This window comes from Oryx dammah, unplaced genomic scaffold (assembly GCF_014754425.2).
Source record: "Oryx dammah isolate SB20612 unplaced genomic scaffold, SCBI_Odam_1.1 HiC_scaffold_18, whole genome shotgun sequence".
In the NCBI taxonomy this organism is placed as follows: domain Eukaryota; kingdom Metazoa; phylum Chordata; class Mammalia; order Artiodactyla; family Bovidae; genus Oryx; species Oryx dammah.
In genome coordinates, this window is record NW_024070202.1 from 105,420,105 (window position 1) to 105,437,142 (window position 17,038).

The following is a 17,038-nucleotide window of genomic DNA, read 5'->3' on the forward strand; positions in this document are numbered from 1 at the left end:
TCCTATCACAGACATGCCACACACAACAAGTGCTACTCAAGTTTCACCTAGTACTGCTTTCCCTAATGCCACTATATCTTCTCCTATAAATACTTCTATGGATAGCACTGATAGTACTCCTCCAATTACAGACACTCCGTACACAACAAGTGCTACTCAAGTTTCAGCTAGTACTACTGCCTCTAATAATACCACTATATCTTCCCCTATAAATACTACTATTGATAGCACTAATATTACTCTTCCAGTCACAACCATGCCTTACACAAGTACTGCTGAAGTTTCAACTAGGACTTCTGTCCCTAACACCACTGTATCTTTCCCTATTAATACTACTACTGATAGCACTGATATCACTCTTCCGGTCACAGCCATGCCTTACCCAACAAGTGCCACTGACGTTACAACTAGTACTACTGTCCCTAATACCACTATTTCTTCCCCAATAAATATTACTACTGATAGTACTAATATTCCTCTTCCAGTCACAACCATGTCTTACCCAACAAGTGCTACTGAAGTTACAACTAGTACTACTGTCCTTAATTCCACTCTCTCTTCCCCTGTAAATACTACCACTGGTAGTACTGATATTACTACTACCACTGGTAGTACTGATATTACTCTTCCTGTCACAGCCATGCCTTACACAACAAGTACTACTGATGTTTCAACTAGTGCTACTGTCCCTAATATCACTGTATCTTCCCCAATAAATACTACTGCTGATAGCACTAATGTTCCTCTTCCAGTCACAACCATGCCTTTCCCAACAAATAGTACTGAAGTTTCAACTAGTACTACTGTCTCTAATACTACTATATCTTCCCCTACAAACACTACTCTTGCCTAGCACTAATGGTATTCTTCCTGTCACAATCATGCCTTTCCCAGCAAGTGCTATTGAAGTTATTGATATGAATGTTCCTAATTCTATTGTGCCTTTCCCTGCAAATACTACTACTGCTAGAACTAGTGCTACTTTTCCTATCACAGCTACTTCTTTCCCAACAAGTACTACCGATACTAGCACTGGTACTACTGTTCTTATTACCACTACTCATTCTTCAACAAATACTGTTGCTACTAGCACTAATAATACTCACCCATTACCACTGTATTCCTACAGATGCTGCTGCTGATACTACTAGCAATAGTTTTCTATTGTGACTAGTTTCTCCGAAAGTATTTATGATAAGAACACTACTTTTGCTACAGTAACCACTCCTCTTACAATAACCACTTCCCCAACTGCTAGCCTTGGTAATGATGCTCTGATTACAAATTATCCTTCCCCTACAATGTCTGGGGACAATAGTACTAGTAATGCTTTTTCTACAGTGACTACTTACCCTTCATAAACTCATGCCATTTGCACTAATACTCCTTCTCCTGTGACTACTTTCTTTCTGTATGTATGGGGGCTTCCAGCAATGGTAATATTGTTTCTGATGAGTACTCTTTCTTCTCCAAGTACTGCTGCTATTAGTACTTATTTATGAGATAATACTAGATTGTTGCTGCTCGCTCTAATGACTGAATTAACTTACGAAGTGCTTACTCTTCTACAGACCAGAAATCACCTAGACAGAGATGAGTATGTAAAGATATGATACAGGGGAGACAATCTCTACCCTGGGATCAGAGTTCATAGTTTTGTTTGCTTTGTCTTCTACTTACCAGGTTTTCCCTCCTTGTTTTACTATCTAGACTCTCCTTCAGTGTGTTAAGACTTTCAGCATGTTCTTGGACTTTCATACCCACAATCACCATTTATTCCTGATCTATTATTTCCTAAGATCACCCCTGTGAATAGGCTCATGGTCATAACCAAATATTGCCATTTAGGTGCTACTGAAGGCTTAACCCTAGGACAGTATTTTGAAAATGTAGTTTGGGGAACCAGGGGAGACCCCAGAACTCTTTCTGGGGTCTACAAGGTCAAGCCTCTTTTCATATAAATACTGTGTTGTTTTTGCCATTTTCACTCATCCTCTCATTGATATACAGTGTCACTTTCCAGAGACTGTGCTCTGTGGTGTCACAATAGATGAATAAGGAAACTGATACAAGAATCCAGCTGTCTTCTATTAAGCCAGACATTAAATAGATTTACAAATTATACAACAATGTCATTCTTCTCACTGTTTTTGCTTTGAAAAATATAGTGGCCTTTCATTAAAAATATATTATTTATGTCAACATGTATTTGATATATCGTTATTTTTAATGAATGAAGAAATAAATATTTCGCAAAACATTTTACAAATGACTCCATTTTTCTTAATGCAGCAAATGTTTGGAGATATAATCCACCCAAACAAAACACAGGGTCTTCACTAAATTTGAAAGTAAAGCAGTCCTGAGACCAAAAGTTTGAGAATCTCTTCCCCAGGACAGTGCCCTAGTTTCACTGTCAGGCCCTGGGCAAATATAGTGTGCCAACAGAACAAAGCAAAACTCATCATTCTAAACTACATCAACGGACTTGCTCCCAGGCTCCCTCACGTGTACGTTTATTGAGGGAGCTCCAAGGCATTTCTCTTGTTGGCACCACAAAACCTGATCCTGGACAAAGAGCTCTGTGTCCCGTGGCACACGGACCCTGTAGCCAGGCTGCCACCCTGGGGCAGATTCATTGGCCAAAGGCTTCACTTGTTTTCTGAAGCCTTTGGGACTTGAAACACTGAAGAGGAATTTGTTCAAACAACCATAGTTCTCTAGTTACTGAACTTCAATCCCTTTGTGTATATAAATGGATTGTAATTATAAGTATGGAATTTTGAAAAGGTAAGTGCTCCCTGAGAAAAGAACAACAGCCAAAAACAACAAATGCAGAGCTATATTTAGAACAGATAACCAACAAGTCCTACTGTACAGCAAAGGGAACTCTGCTCAATATTCTTTAACAACCTGAATGGGAAAAGAATTATAACAACCTGAATGGGAAAAGAATTTTTAAAAGAATAGATACATGCATATGTATAATTGAATCACTTTGCAGTATATCGAAAATTAACACACGACTGTTAATCAACTAGACTCCAATAAAAAATACAGTTTTTAATAAAATAAAAAATCATGATGGCATAAGCAGCAACAACAAAAACAGAAAAAAAGACAATCTGGCCTTACTTCAGACGTTTGAAGAAACGAGAATTGAAACTCCAGGCCGTGCACAAGACGCAGTTCAGGAACCAGGTTCAGAAAACTGGGAGAGGCAAGGGGTGAAAGAAAGCATTAGCTTGCTGCTTCTGAGTCTTAAGCTTTGACGACACCTTAGTCGTCATAGTCTTAAGATGACACCTATGCTTACATCTAAAACACACGGTCGCCTTCACTGGACCAGTTCTGGAAGCACCACCTGTACAGATTGGTACGGGGACAACTGCTTCCGGTGGACACCCTTTTACTTGTCTCAGCTTCCTCATCTACGAGGTGGAGTCAACATTGGAAACGCATTTTCATTCTATAAAACACTATACAACATTTTATTATGATGATTACATAATCCCTTCAGTGTTCTTATATGTATTTAAACTTTTTCGCACAGTAGTCAAAATCTCTTGCTTAGAAAAGCTGACATTTTTCTAAATTGAATTTTTTTCTAGGTAACTCTTTATGTGTCTTTAAAAAAATTTTTTGCTCCATTTTCATACTTTCTTTGTATAGATCTCGTGCTTATTTCTTTTTTTAAAATTAACATTTTGCTTTGAAATAAGCTTGGAGAAAAGTTGCAAAAATAGCTAAAGACCTTCACTATCCTTTTCATCCAATTTTCCCAAATATCATCCACAAATTGTAAATTATGTACCATATTTACTCTCTCTCTCTCACACACACACACACGTGTATAATTTGAGAGTTGTAGACACAATGTCTCAACATCACAAAATGCTTTAGTATAAATTTCCTTAAAACACGAGGACATATTCTCACATAATCACAATATAATCAGACAAGTCAGAAAGTTGATGTTCATACAGTACCACCGTCAAATTTTGCCAATCATCCCAATAATGTTCTTTATAAAGAACACTAAACACGGACTTCCCTGGCAGTCCAGTGGGTGTCCACTGACCTGGACATGGGTTCAATCCCTGGTTGGGAAACTAAGATCCTGCATGTCTTGTGGCACAGCCAAAAACATTTTGAAAAAGAAAAAAAAAAAAAAACCTAAACAAGGATAATGAGAAGGAGCACAGCTGCATTTGCTTAATGGAATTCTTGTTTGTTTTCAGTCTTCTGTCCTGTGGAACTATTCCTCAGCCCCTCTTTTTCTCCTTTGATTTTGATGATTACAAGTCAGATCTTTGTAGAATATTCCTCATTAGGGGTTTGTCTAATACTTTCTCATGATTATATTGAGGTTGTATATTTCTTGGACAGATATAACATAGAGTTGATGTTATGTCCTTCCTGGTACTCCTGTCAGGAGGTAAGTGATGTTTGTCCATGATTGGTGATGCCAACTGGCTGACCTGGTTGAAGTGGTGACTCTCAGTCCTCTGCATGGGAAAGTTATAAATTTTTCTCATCATAATGAACAGCTATATTATGTGGAGGTAATTTGAGGCTATGTAGCTATCTAGTTCCTCTTCTACTAGTTTTTATCATCATCTATCGATGATTCTTATTGGATTCAATTATTGCGATGAATTTATTAAATGGTGACTTTCTAACTTCACATTTTTTTCTGTATTTGTTACTTGGCATTATAAGGGCTCTTCTTTCTTTGCTATTTTTTAAATTAATCAATTTATTTTAATTGGAGGCTAATTACAACATTGTAGTGGTTTTTGCCATATATTGACATGAATCAGCCATGGGTGTATATGTGTTCCCCATCCTGAACCCCCCCTCCTACCTCCCTTTCCATCCCATCCCTCAGGGTCATTCCAGTGCACCAGCCCCGAGCACCCTGCCTCATGCATCAAACCTGGGCTGGTGATCTGTTTCACATATGATAATATACGTGTTTCAATGCTATTTATTTTTTGAGTGATGTTTGGTAAGTAGCCACTTCCCTGAGTCCCCCACATGCACCCCTTCTCTGAGATCCCCACACGTCCTCACAATCTAGCAACTAAAAGTCTAGCTCTTGGAATTCAGGGAGCTTCCAGGGCTCCTCATTGCTGGTGTTCACTCGGACTGGTCAGCCCTTGTGCTGTCGCTCCAACATGTGAAGCCAGAGTGGGATTCCTGCTCATTCAGGAAGTTGACTGGTTAAGAGCAATGGAACTTCTGGTTCAGTGGTCCTCAAGCTCAGGTGCAAATTGGAAACACCTGGAGAGTGTAATGATGGATGCTAATGCCTGGACGCTGCCCCCATCACCCAGGTGACTCTAACATGCCATCAAGGTTGGCAGCCATTGGGGTGGGGGAGCAGTGGAGTTGAGAAGCTTTCTTGCTCAATCTCAGCTAAGTATAGCATGAATTGAGACTTGAGGAGAACTCTAGCAAACAGGAGTAACAAATTAAGTTATCAACTTCATGAAGGAGAGGAAGACAGAGAGCCAGGGGAAGGACGAAGAAGTGGGTGGTGGGTGGTGGGGGTGAGGAGAGGAGAAAAAGAGAAAAGATGGCAAGAGAGGAGAGAGAAGGAGAGAGAAACAGGGCAAAATGTAAATGGATAAAGCTCGTTCAAAGGGCTTATGGGAATTCTTGCAACGATAAATTTGAAATTGTATCAAAATATTCTTATTCCATGGGAAAGACCAGAATCCTCGTAAACTTTATGGGTCCTCTTGTCTTCCAGGGCTTCCCAGGTAGCTCCAGTGGTAAAGAACCTGCCTGCCAATGCAGGAGACACAAGGAGATGCAGGTTTGATCCCTGGGTCAGGAGGGTCCCTGGAGGAGGGCATGGCAACCCACTCTAGTATCCTTGACTGGAGAATCCCACGGACAGAGGAGCCTGGTGGGCTACAGTCTATAGGGTCACAAAGAGTTGGACCTGACTGAAGCAACTTAGCACGCATGCACCTCTTGTCTTCACACATGAAAAAGCAATGAGGGAATAAATTATTTATTTACCCTCCACATTTAAGATGGAGTTTTGAGTAGAGGCGGTAAGATGGAAAAAAAGTTACAGTCTCAGAGTCACTCAGAGCTGACCTGAACTTAGGGACCAACTGAGGGGTGAGGTGTGACAGACACCCAAGTGCCAAGATGTTCTAGAAGGAAGTAGGGGTCATCCTTTTCTACCTCAACACTCAGCCCATCTATTTGGAGTGTATCATTAGGCTTTCTGGAAATAGTCACAAAAAACATAAATTGGGAAAAAAAAAGCTTGAGGTCATATAATTCCCAGCAGTATCGTCTAATGTTTTTCCATCACCCAGTCGTGTCCGACTCTTTGCAACCCCATGGACTGCAGCACGCCAGGCTTTGCTGTACTATCTAAAAGTGAAAGTCTCTCCATTGTGTCAGACTCTTTGCGACCCCACGGATTATACAGTCCATGGGATTTTCCAGTCCAGAATACTGGAGTGGGTAGCCTTTCCCTTCTCCAGGGGATCTTCCCAACCCAGGAACCGAATCCAAGCTTCCCACATTGCAGGTGGATTCTTTACCAGCTGAGCCACAAAGCTCATATTAGCCACATGTATGGTCTAATACATATGCATAAGATAAATGCATTTCTTTTAAATATACAAGCGTGTCATTATCCATAAATTGGTATAAATTATAGTTTCTCTCCGGAGGCAGTCAGTGGGGAGAAATGGTCCACTAGGAAAGGCTTAGAGGAGCGTGCCCTGAACCCAAAAATGGCCAGCCAAGGCCTCCTAGAATTTTGATCAGCGCTCCACAAGGGCGGGTTGAAGGGGCGGGGAAGGTGGTGCTGTCCATTTCCTGTTCATTTCAGTAGCTCCTATTCTGACCTAATGTCAAGCTTACAGGTGGTGTTCAGTGAATATGTACATGATGGCTAGATGCTGAGATCAGGAGAGGGAAAGGAAAATAAAATGAAAGCAGGAAAACTAAAGTGGGTACAGAGGAGTGCAATAGTGCGAGGGACGTGCACCAGTCTCTGGGCTGGAGAAGCGGAGCACTGGAAGATTTTGACTGCAGAACTCTGGGGAGGTTGCTCAGCTGACTTGAACTTATCGGACAGATCCGAGAATAAGGCTGCAGCACAGACTGAGGTTTGACATCAGAAACCCATCCAGGAGGTTCTTCTATTTTCTTTTTGTTTTTTACCTGAAAGATCGAGGGTGGAAGAATTTGCTTGCAGGGGTGGGGGCACTTGGAGTAACACAGTTTTGAACAGAAAGGTCAGACTTTTTTGTGAATTGGGCAGACCGGAGAGAAAAGGTCTGTTTTGCTTTTGTTTGATGTTTATCTATTTGTTTGCTCCAGGTCTTAGTTGTGGTACTAGGGATCTTCAGTTGCGTCATGTGGGATGGAATCTGGTTCCCTGAGGAGGGATTGAACCCAGGCCCCCTGCACTGGGAGTGCAGAATCTTAGCCACGGGGCCACCAGGGAGATGCCCAAAAGGTCTGTTTTAATTAAGTTTCAGTCTAGATTAGTTTTGATCTGTGTGTTTCTTCATGCTGTAGAAAGTCATTTGTGAACCTCAAACTACTGCCAAAGGGCCTTAACAATGTTTTAAGATATTACTTAAAGAAAAGCCTCCATTTCCCTTGAATGGTGACCACAGCGAAGCCCAGTAGCGAACTCTGGCTTCAGGTAAGCCATGTTTTCTGCTTTGCTTGGCAACCCACTCCAGTATTCTTGTCTGGAGAACCCCATGGACAGAGGAGTGCGGCTGGCTATGGTCCATAGGGTTGCACAGAGTTGGACATGACTGAAGCGACTTGGCATGCACACACATGAACTCCAGCAGTGGCAAGAAATTTAGAGGCTAGATCTCTAATCTTCAGGGAATTAAGATCCTCTAAACACCCTGGAATATTCAGGGTAGGGGTCCCTTTCAGAAGACAGGGGAACCATGGGCAAGGCAATTCACAGGCTGGCATGCCCTCGACCCGTTTTCAGAGCCCAGGTCAGCCTCCCTGGCCAGGCAGGCTCTTGACACCTGGTGATCTGAGTATTGAGAATGTGATACATATTGAGGAACTAAAGATCACCTGGTAGTCAAGGCACAACTGAGGCAAGCGATCGATGTATTAGAAGCTGCATTTGGGGCAACTGGATCCTCAAATGCCCTCTGGATGCCTCAGCCTGAGCCTTTAAGAGACCACCTTAGTGGCAGCTGCTTCACCTGGACCAAAGGCTCAAAGGAAAGAGATGGCACTGGGAAGCGAGTTGAATTCTGTTTAATTTGGTGACTTGAACTTTGTCCCTTATAAACAAAGCCTCTCCCTTCACCCCAAGAAGCACACATGTGGCCGCCTCTGCCTCACAGGGAGGGTTGGACAAAGCTGTCAGCAGAAAAGAGAAACAGGAGCCCGTCCAGGGCCAGCATGAGCTGAGGAGGGTTTACAGGGCTCCCTCTACACATTCAAGCACCCTCCTCCCCCCACAGCATCTCCTCTAACGAGCCTGGGTACCGGACTGCTCAGAGACCCTGTCCCTCACCCAGCCTTGAATCCAGATTTTGGTAGAAGACGTGTGGTCCTGCTGATGCTTCTAGGATGCTTTGAAGGATGGATTGTCGAGCTTGTCATGGGACAGGCTCTGTGGTCTCTGTGCCATGCCCAGGCCTGCAGTCATGATTGAGGTCGTGGGAAGGGGCACAGACGGGGACTTTGGGGGCCAAGGGGGCAGTTTGTGTGATGATAAGGGGAGATGTGAGCAGGGAAGGGGCCTAAGTATGTGGCTGAGGAGACGGTATCAGATTCCAGCCTGCAGGGTGGCAAGGAGCCAAGACAGGGCCCCCTGCCCAAACAAGAGGGTGGCCAGGGGGAGGCACCTCAGGGTGGCACTGCTGGACCCCGAGAGGACCCCGGGGGCCGCCCTGAAGCCTGCAGGGGTTTTGTCCTGGGGCTCCACTTTGCCTCCAGAGGACTCCAAACAAGGGCCCCGGGGAGTAGGGTTGATGTCCCTAATCCAGCCTGTTGTGTTTTCCACTAGCTCCTGCAGGAGAAGGAGGAAAGAGGCTGAAGGCGGAAGTGCCCCACCTCCTTTCATCTTCTAAGACCTTCCTTGGCCATCCCCAGTCCCTGCGGCCTCACAGGCTGACCGGGAGACACCCACCCACACCCAGAGCTGCATCAGCCCTCCTCTGCTCACTCAGCTTCTTCTCTGATCCAGCGTTCCTGCCATTGCCATTCACACCCCCTTTCTCCTCTTTTCTGGCCTCATCCAAACCATCCCTCACTCCTTTAGCCCTAACCCTGAGAGCGCAGTGTCTCCTGGGACACTTACATCAATGGTCTTTATTATCACTGTCTGCTGGGCCTCCTTGCAGGCATTCTCAGCCTTCTTAATGTTCTCTGGGGTCCACTCCACATTGCTCATGGCCATCATGCCCTCCATGGAACTGCCGTGGGCAGAAAGAGCAGACACTAGTTCAGGAGTGACTTAAAGCTTTGGCAAAATGTATGAAAAGCAGCCTCACTTTTGTTAGCATCAGTTCCATGTCGGCATAAACTATAAGGAATGTCTTACAACTCAGTAAGACAACTGTGAGCATGGCAGAAGGCAAAATCATCAGAATTAGAGATGAGAATTTTTTTTAAGTGAAAAACAGGAAGTGCTGATTCTTTAAAGAAGTGTTTCTTGATCTGGGGACCATGAAGTCCAAGAAGGTTGATGGGATGACTTCTGGGAACCCATACATGTTCTGAAATTGTCTGTGAAATGAAATGTGTTTGCAAAGATGTGCATTTTTCTTGGAAAGGAGCTTCAGCATTTTCATCAGAGCCTCACGGAGGACCTTAGTCCCAAGTAATTAAAAGGTTACTGCATACGTGCTGAGTCACTTCCAACTCTTTGTGACCCCATGAACTCAATAGGCCTTGGTAAGCATCCTGGTGAAAGCATTACATTGGTCAATGATTATCCATTAAAATTATTAAAGTGTGAAAAGTGAAAGTTTCTCAGTTGTGTCTGACTGTTTGCAACCCTGTGAACTGTAGCCTGCCAGGCTCCTCTGTCCATAGGATTGTCCAGGCAAGAATACTAGAATGGGTTGCCATTTCCTACTCCAGTGGATCTTCCCAATCCAGGAGCTGAAGTCGGATCTCTTGTGTTTCCTGCATTGGCAGGCAGAATCTTTACCACTGCACCACTCAGAAAGCCCCAATTAAAGGTCACTCCTTGAAAGCAAACAGTGTTCGAATAAGGTAAATGCATGAGAAAAAGGCAAATACTTTGCACACAAGTGATCTGACTTCTAGAGGTCAGTCTTGGTCTTATCTTCCAGGATGACTCACTCTGATACCTCCTCCCCCAGCTCGTGGGCCACATAGATGATGTCAGGGTACCCCTGGCAGCTGGAGACGTTGTTTCGGGGATAGTAGAAGAGAAAGATGAGGCACATCTCGTTAATGGTGCTGGGACCCCCCTGGAGAAGAAGAGAGAGCTAGCAACAATCTTAGTGAGTCATTGACTGAGAAAATGGGAATCCTGGTACCCATCTTATAGTCATGGGATGTGAGAGCATGAAGCCCCACGTGAATCGGTAATACCTTGGAGAAAGAAAGGGGCTTCAAGTGGAATCATCTGAGTCATGGGATAGCCAAGACCAGGGGTAAAGCTATTCCGAGGCTTATTGTCATTCACTATGGTGGGGAGATGGGTACTTACAAATGTCAAGGAGTCGCGGTCCAGCGTCTGGTAGCGACACTCTACCAGCAATTCATCCCCCTGTGCGGAGAGAAACAAACGCTGAAAGTAAGAGGCAGAGGGACTGGTCCAGCCTTAGACTTCTTGGCTAACAATAACAAGTGCTGATCCTGCCTTCCCCGGACACCAGCCATGCCTCCCCCAGCCTGCCTCGCACCGGCTTGATCACCACTCGATAGGGTAAATCTCGAGTCTCCTGCAGATTGAAGTCGTAGGCATCATCTTTACAGATTACGCGGAGTTGAGTTCGATTTCTAGAGGGAGACAACATGGGGAGAGGAGTAAGGTGAAGCCGACGCCAGGGTGAGCGGGGGAAATCTTTCAACAAAGCAGCAGCATGTGGGCACAGATGGCCTGTAAAACAAAAATCTCCACCCTCCGTCATCTCTACTCCAGGAACAGTTCTAGCTTCTCCTGCTCCAACTGAGCATAACCTCATGCTGCAGAATAAACAACTGTTCCTAAAATTTATTTCCAAACACAGAGGGAGTGCTTCCAGTCTGTGTCTCCCTTACCTGTACTGCACCGCCTGCAGAGCGCGGCCGGCCAAGTGGGTGTGGAGCAGGTAGCCAAAGACTTGGATGTCGGGCACTGGAGCCCGGTTCATCTGTGGCAGGGAGGAGACCACCTGGTCCGTTAGGAACTCTCCTGCTTCTTGGTTTCCTCCTTTACTATCTGACACCTTCCTCTGAAGACTGGAACACACCCCTTTAGTCCCTGCTGGGCCTTCTGGCCCAGCCATGACTCCCACCTCCCCTGCACCAGCCAGGTTGGGTCAGTTTCCCAAATCACCAGGCGGTGGTCCTTCTCCGGCTTGGAGACTGGGGCTGCGTGCTGGTGGATCACACCAAATCTATGACTGGGAACGGGGCATCTCAGGGGAAGTAGGGGGTCGGGGGGACACCTTCCGGCTTCACCTCTTCAAACTTCTCCGTCTTACACAGTCCATAGGACCTGAAGGACTCGGCGCTGGGGGGGATGAAGTGGATGGGGAAAGTGAAGACGCCCAGCTGCAGGACGCCCATGTCAAACTTGCGCAGGTGCGCAGTGTAGTATACTCGGATCCCCGATGAGTCGTACAGACCTGGGGCAGGCAGGACCAATCAGAGGAGGCGGGGGAATGGGTCACAGGCTGCGGAGAAAGAGGCCTGGGAAAGCAAGGGTGGGGCTGCGAGCAGGAGTCAGCGGGCCTCCTGCATCAATGCCTAGAGGACTCAGCCAGCCCCATCCACGGGCGCTTCCATACACGCTCTAGAGGCTCACCAGGCAGATTGTGAAAATTGCTGTAATGAATCTCCAGGCGGATCCACTGGGGGTCCAAGGGCGTCCCAATAGAAATGCCCACGTCGTCTGGAAACTGGTAACTCTGGGGGAAGGAGGGAGGTTTGGCAACAAGAATGGCTGGGAAGTAGATGCAGGGGACCCCACCCCACCCCGGCACTCACCCGTGTCTTCTCGCCTCTATCCCAGACCTCCCTTGTCTCCATCTTCCACCCATCCACCAATCCTCATTGCCTGACCACACGTGCCCCCTTAGCCACCGATTTCCCTCATCACACGGACTCACTGCGCCCCCGACAGCCCAGCCCACGATGACCTGCGAGCAGAGGGAGAAGGCGGGGTCGGCCCCGTAGCAGTCGCTGATGCCGGTGGGGAGAGCGCTGGCATTGCCGCAGGCGTACACCAGGATGTGGTGCACAATTGTCTCGTTGTGCTGGACCAACTTGGGCTCGAACTGGGCACGGGATGCAAGACACAGCACGGTCAAGATCTTCCGGGTCAAGTCCTTACCCCTCGAGTCCCCACCCCCACCTCCGTTTCTTTTCCTCAAATATTAATAAAACTATGCCCACGTCTCCACTTCTCTCTTCCTCGTCCATTTTCTGTTTCCTCCTTCCCCAACCTGTCATTTCTCTGGCACTCCACCCGACTCCTCTCTCAGCCCTCATTCTGTTTAAAACCCTTTTTAAAACAGCACAGGTCTAGCCAGAAATATCCCAAGACTTCCAACTTCCCTTTAATAACCTCATCGGTTCCTTATACCTGAGCATGTGGCCACACCTTGTTGGAGCTGCTCTCTAAAGAAAACCATGGCTCACACACCTTGGCCACTCACAGCAAGGTCACACTTTCATTTATTCGATCAAAATTGTAATCACTCAAATGTGAAATCAGGTGACCTACCTGAGTCTCCTCTGACCAGACTTTGCCGACCTGACAGCCTTTGGCCACGTGTCCCTACTCCCCCACCAGCCTGCACTTCCTCCAGGGCTGAAAGAACACATTTCTGGGCCCAGGGCAGGGCTCATCCTTTGGTCTTTGCAGGCACTTGGTAACTAATGACCATCATCAAAATCACTGCTGCACCATGGGGCATGAGTGAAACAGTGCTGGGAGATGTAGTTCTGGGCTCAGGAAATCCTGGAACTGCCACCTCCACCAGACCTGGCCTGGCCCCCAGGTCCTCCTGGACACCTTCCTCCTACACCTCTCCAGAGTCAACCATGCCCACTGCCGGTCTCAACAACCTTGACAATGTCCCGTCGTCTGGTTCACGGTACCTTGTAGATGTGGTGCTTCCTGCTAACGATGGGGAGAGGGAGGAAGGTGCAGGCGTACGTGGTGTCATCCTCTGGGATGAGGAACTAGAGGGGGACACGCAGAGGCTGAATGGGTGGGAGGGAGGCTCCCAGAGAAGCAGGGGAAGGGACAGGCCAGGGAAGGGCAGCCACTTGAGGGCCAGTTTGACCATCCTCGGGGGACCAAGGGGAGTCAGAGGAACCTGGGTTCCAGAAACGTACTGAATATTGGGTGCAAGAGGAAGGTCTGGATAGAGTGGAAGGTGGGGAGGGGGCTGGAGGTGACTGGGCAGGAAGGAGGGGGTCTTACATCAGTGATCTCCAAGTCATGGATGATGGTGTCCTCGGGGGCATCGAGATCATCAGGGTGGACGATTTGGAGCAGGAAGATGGACTTCACAAAAGTACGCTCCCGATCTATCTTTGGGGTGTCATCCAGGCCGTAGGCGGCCAGCACCCTCACAGTGTCGCTCTGTGGGTGTCAAGGGCGTCCAGGTGCTGCCACCCACAAGCAGCGCTTTGCACACACCCACACCCAACCACCGACACAAGTCACTGGCTTACAGTGCAACTGATAGGGACAGAGTGAAGGGACAAAGTGGGTGATTAAATAGTTAATCCCACTAAGGGATTAAAAGTACGAGAGACCCCTGTGAGTTGAAGATTACTCAAGAAAACAGGTTTGCATGTGCTAAGTCGCTTCATTCACATTCGACCCTTTGCAACCCTATGGACCAGAACCTGCCAGGCTTCTCTGTCCATGGGATTCTCCAGGCAAGAACACGGGAGTGGGTTGCCAGTGATCTCTCTAGGGGATCTTCTGGACCCTGGGATGGAACCTGGGCCTCTCGTATCGCAGGCAGATTCTTTACTGTCTGAGCCACCAGGGAAGCCCCTATACGCCACCAGGGAACTCCAACCAAAGCAGTTTGAAAGTGAAAATTGCTCAGTCGTGTTCGACTCTTTGCAACCCCATGGACTATACAGTCTGTGGAATTCTACAGGCTAGAATACTGGAGTGGGTAGCCTTTTCCTTCTCCAGGGGATCTTCCCAATGCAGGAATCGAACCAGGGTCTCCTGCATTGCAGGCAGATTCTTTAACAGCTGAGCTATCAGGGACGCAAAACCAAACAGGCTTATTTAGCAACAAAACCATGCAGCAGAAACAGGAGATATTCACCCAAACAATAAAACAACGGTGGTGTGAAACACACATCCTGCCGGCGAGCTCAGTTAGTTAATGACCACCTAGGACATACTCTCTACACACATAAAAAACAATAATTTGTGGAAAGGTGACATGTGAAAGTGAAAGACCCTCGTACTGAGACACAAAACAATTTTTCCATAGCACCATGACAGTCCTGGCTTGACCACATAGAGACAAGCAAACTCCCCCACCTGATGCGGAGGAGAAACTGAGGATGGAAGTGTGATGTCTACTCAAGAATGAGGCAGAAGGTGGTCTTTCCCCCCGCCTTCCCACTTTTCCTTTGATTATAAACCTGTAGTGAACTAGGTTCTCAGGGGCAGCACCCTCTCGCCCACCCGATGTAAGCCCCACAAGTGTCCTCTTCTAGTAAATCCCTTCTCATCTATCACTTTGCCTTTTGCTGAATTTTGTTCTGTGCTGAGACATAAAGAACCAGAGTTCCTCGGAGCCGCCCCCACAGAACGCCACGTTGCAGTTTCAGAATGGACAGGGCTTGAAATTAGGGATCAGAACTAGTTGGGTTCTGGTTCTTCCTAGAGGCTGACCTGCTGCAGATGCCGGGCTAGCCACACCCCCTCTCTCAGCCCGTCTCTGAACCTGTGTCCACAGGTGGTTCACGACGCCCTGCAGTTCAAGGAGATCAGGCAAGGTTCTCCAAGAGGGGATGCCAGTGAAGGGGGCATGGGCTGCCGGGGGAGGCTGCCCGTAGAGGGCTGGTGGAGTCGCAGGCGGCAGGATTGGGGGTGGCCATGCTGGAGAATGCTGAGAGAGATGGCGGCCCTGGGAACCGAGACTGGCTGCCCGACGGGCACGGCCACTCCCGGTTGGGGTGCCGTCACCGCCCAGGAGGAAAGGCTGCTTGAAACCAAATGCTCCTCTCCCCTCTCTCTTTTACCGTGATGTCTTGGTCGTGAGGGTCGCAGGAGCGGAAGGGCCTGGAGAAGCGCATGGTGGTGTAGACGGCATCTTCCGTCAGCCCCTGCAGCTCTGCATCCTGGCTCCCATCCTCCTCCAGCGTGTCTTCATCCACCAGGTGCTGGTCCTGGGGCCCAGGGAAGGTCACGGGGTGAGAACCGGGAGCCCTAAGTGCTCACGGCTTTGGAGTAGTCTGAGTCCCTTTAGCCCCAATAAGGTACTAAATTAGCAGAACCCGGGTCTATACAATGTAGTTCACTCCTGGGACAGAGCATGGCATCAAGGGGAGATTCATGGGGAAGAGGGAAGGCATCTGATCCTGCTTTACTTCTCCCATTTCAAATCTCATCTCCACGAATCCTAATATTCCTATATCCCCGAGTCTTAAAAACCCATTTATTCTCTGAAAGCTGTATGCTCTTCATCTTTTCAGGGGGCTCTTAACATTGACCCTTCCCCATATAAATGCAGTTCAGAATGAGACTGGGAGACAGGTGAGCTGCTTCTTCATCCATAAAGTGGGAGAATAATCATCTACTTCCTGGTGATGCTGGGAGGTTTAATGTGCAAAGATTTGGACCAAACCCTGCTTAACCAAAAGTGCATAATAATTTTAAGCTATTATTATTGTGGGCACTGATGTCATTCCTATTTAATGTTGTGGTCTCTTTCACTGAGCCTAAAGGTAACAGAGGACGGTGACTGTATCCTAAACAGCTTGGATTCTCCCCCAGTGACCTGCACTGAGACTGTGGCCCAGGACGCTCTCTCTTTCAGTCCAATGCCTCCATTCCCTGGGCACTTTAGGGACATTCAGTCTGGAAGACCTAGATTCAACCTCTCCAATGGACCATTTCTGTAGGGAGAGGTCAGCCATCAGCTGGTGTTCTGGGCCTATGCCCGAATATGTTTGGAAAATATGGATCCTTCCTGGATTCAGAGTCATCCTCCACCCAGCAAGAGACCCAGCATGCTTGGGAGGGAGCCACCCTCAGACTCACCGAGAAATAGACATTGCCGTCAGGCAAGACACCTCCGACAACCAGGTCACTTCCTGCTCTGCTGTAGCGATTTGTGACACCCAAGCCCACCCAGCCAGCTGTCCGGACCTGGAGCTCGAAAGTGATAATCTCAGTCTCAAAGTCAAAGTCCCAGCGCAGGAAAACAGCGTTAGTAGGGTCTAGGAACCTGGAATAACGCAGACGCGGCGTGGGGCCAAGGTGATCGCCTTGGGAGGGAGTTGCAAGGGCCGTAAATAGAAGCCAGAAGAGAAGGGCACAGGCCATGGCTTCTGGGGTTTGGAGCATCTCTCCTTAGATGGACACTCAAGAAGTATGGACTTATATGCTCCTGCATCTGCGCCAGGCACTGTGCCACAGGGGAGGGGCAGACTGGGGCCCCTCTGATCTGATTATCTCTGGGTTCAGAGTGGAGCCACTTACATAACTCAGGAGGTGTGAGGTGCTCAGAGGGAAGGTGCTCTTGCCCTGCAGTAGGCACCTGGCATGGAATACTCAGGAATGACTCACTCTGGCTCTCCCCTGCCAACCTGAGGCAAGTGTCCTGCCCATGGGGAC

General features: G+C 47.5%; 2 protein-coding genes across 2 annotated transcripts in view; one reads left to right on the plus strand and one right to left on the minus strand.

Moving 5' to 3' along the window:
• The window catches only part of LOC120877676 (probable maltase-glucoamylase 2), an 89,997-nt gene extending 87,737 nt beyond the window's left edge, over positions 1–2,260 (plus strand). The window contains exons 48-49 of the mRNA XM_040260030.1: positions 1–29; positions 106–2,260. The exon at positions 1–29 is cut by the window's left edge and continues 339 nt beyond it. Coding sequence (XP_040115964.1) covers positions 1–29; positions 106–853 — 777 coding nt within the window. The 3' untranslated portion in view covers positions 854–2,260. The remainder of the gene's footprint in view (positions 30–105) is intronic.
• Positions 2,261–8,797: 6,537 nt separating this feature from the next.
• On the minus strand, positions 8,798–16,747 carry LOC120877554 (putative DBH-like monooxygenase protein 2). The gene is made up of 13 exons (XM_040259903.1): positions 16,463–16,747; positions 15,442–15,588; positions 13,643–13,804; positions 13,315–13,398; positions 12,321–12,488; positions 12,017–12,119; positions 11,671–11,837; positions 11,269–11,360; positions 10,911–11,007; positions 10,715–10,774; positions 10,342–10,472; positions 9,332–9,446; positions 8,798–9,040 (listed from the first exon to the last, which is right to left on the minus strand). The coding sequence occupies exons 1-13, from the start codon at positions 16,745–16,747 to the stop codon at positions 8,798–8,800; spliced, it is 1,854 nt and encodes a 617-aa protein (XP_040115837.1).
• Between the last annotated feature and the right edge of the window lie 291 nt (positions 16,748–17,038).

What these genes read in the sequence shown, in the direction of transcription:
- LOC120877554 (XM_040259903.1), bottom strand. Translation starts at nt 16,747, where the DNA reads ATGGCCTGTGCCCTTCTCTTCTGGCTTCTATTTACGGCCCTTGCAACT. An exon ending in ACGGCAATGTCTATTTCTCG is followed by an intron (nt 15,589 to 16,462) that starts GTGAGTCTGAGG and finishes CCTGGGCCCCAG; the next exon opens with GACCAGCACCTGGTGGATGA. An exon ending in CTGGGGGAGGAGGTATCAGA is followed by an intron (nt 9,447 to 10,341) that starts GTGAGTCATCCT and finishes TGCCCACGGCAG; the next exon opens with TTCCATGGAGGGCATGATGG.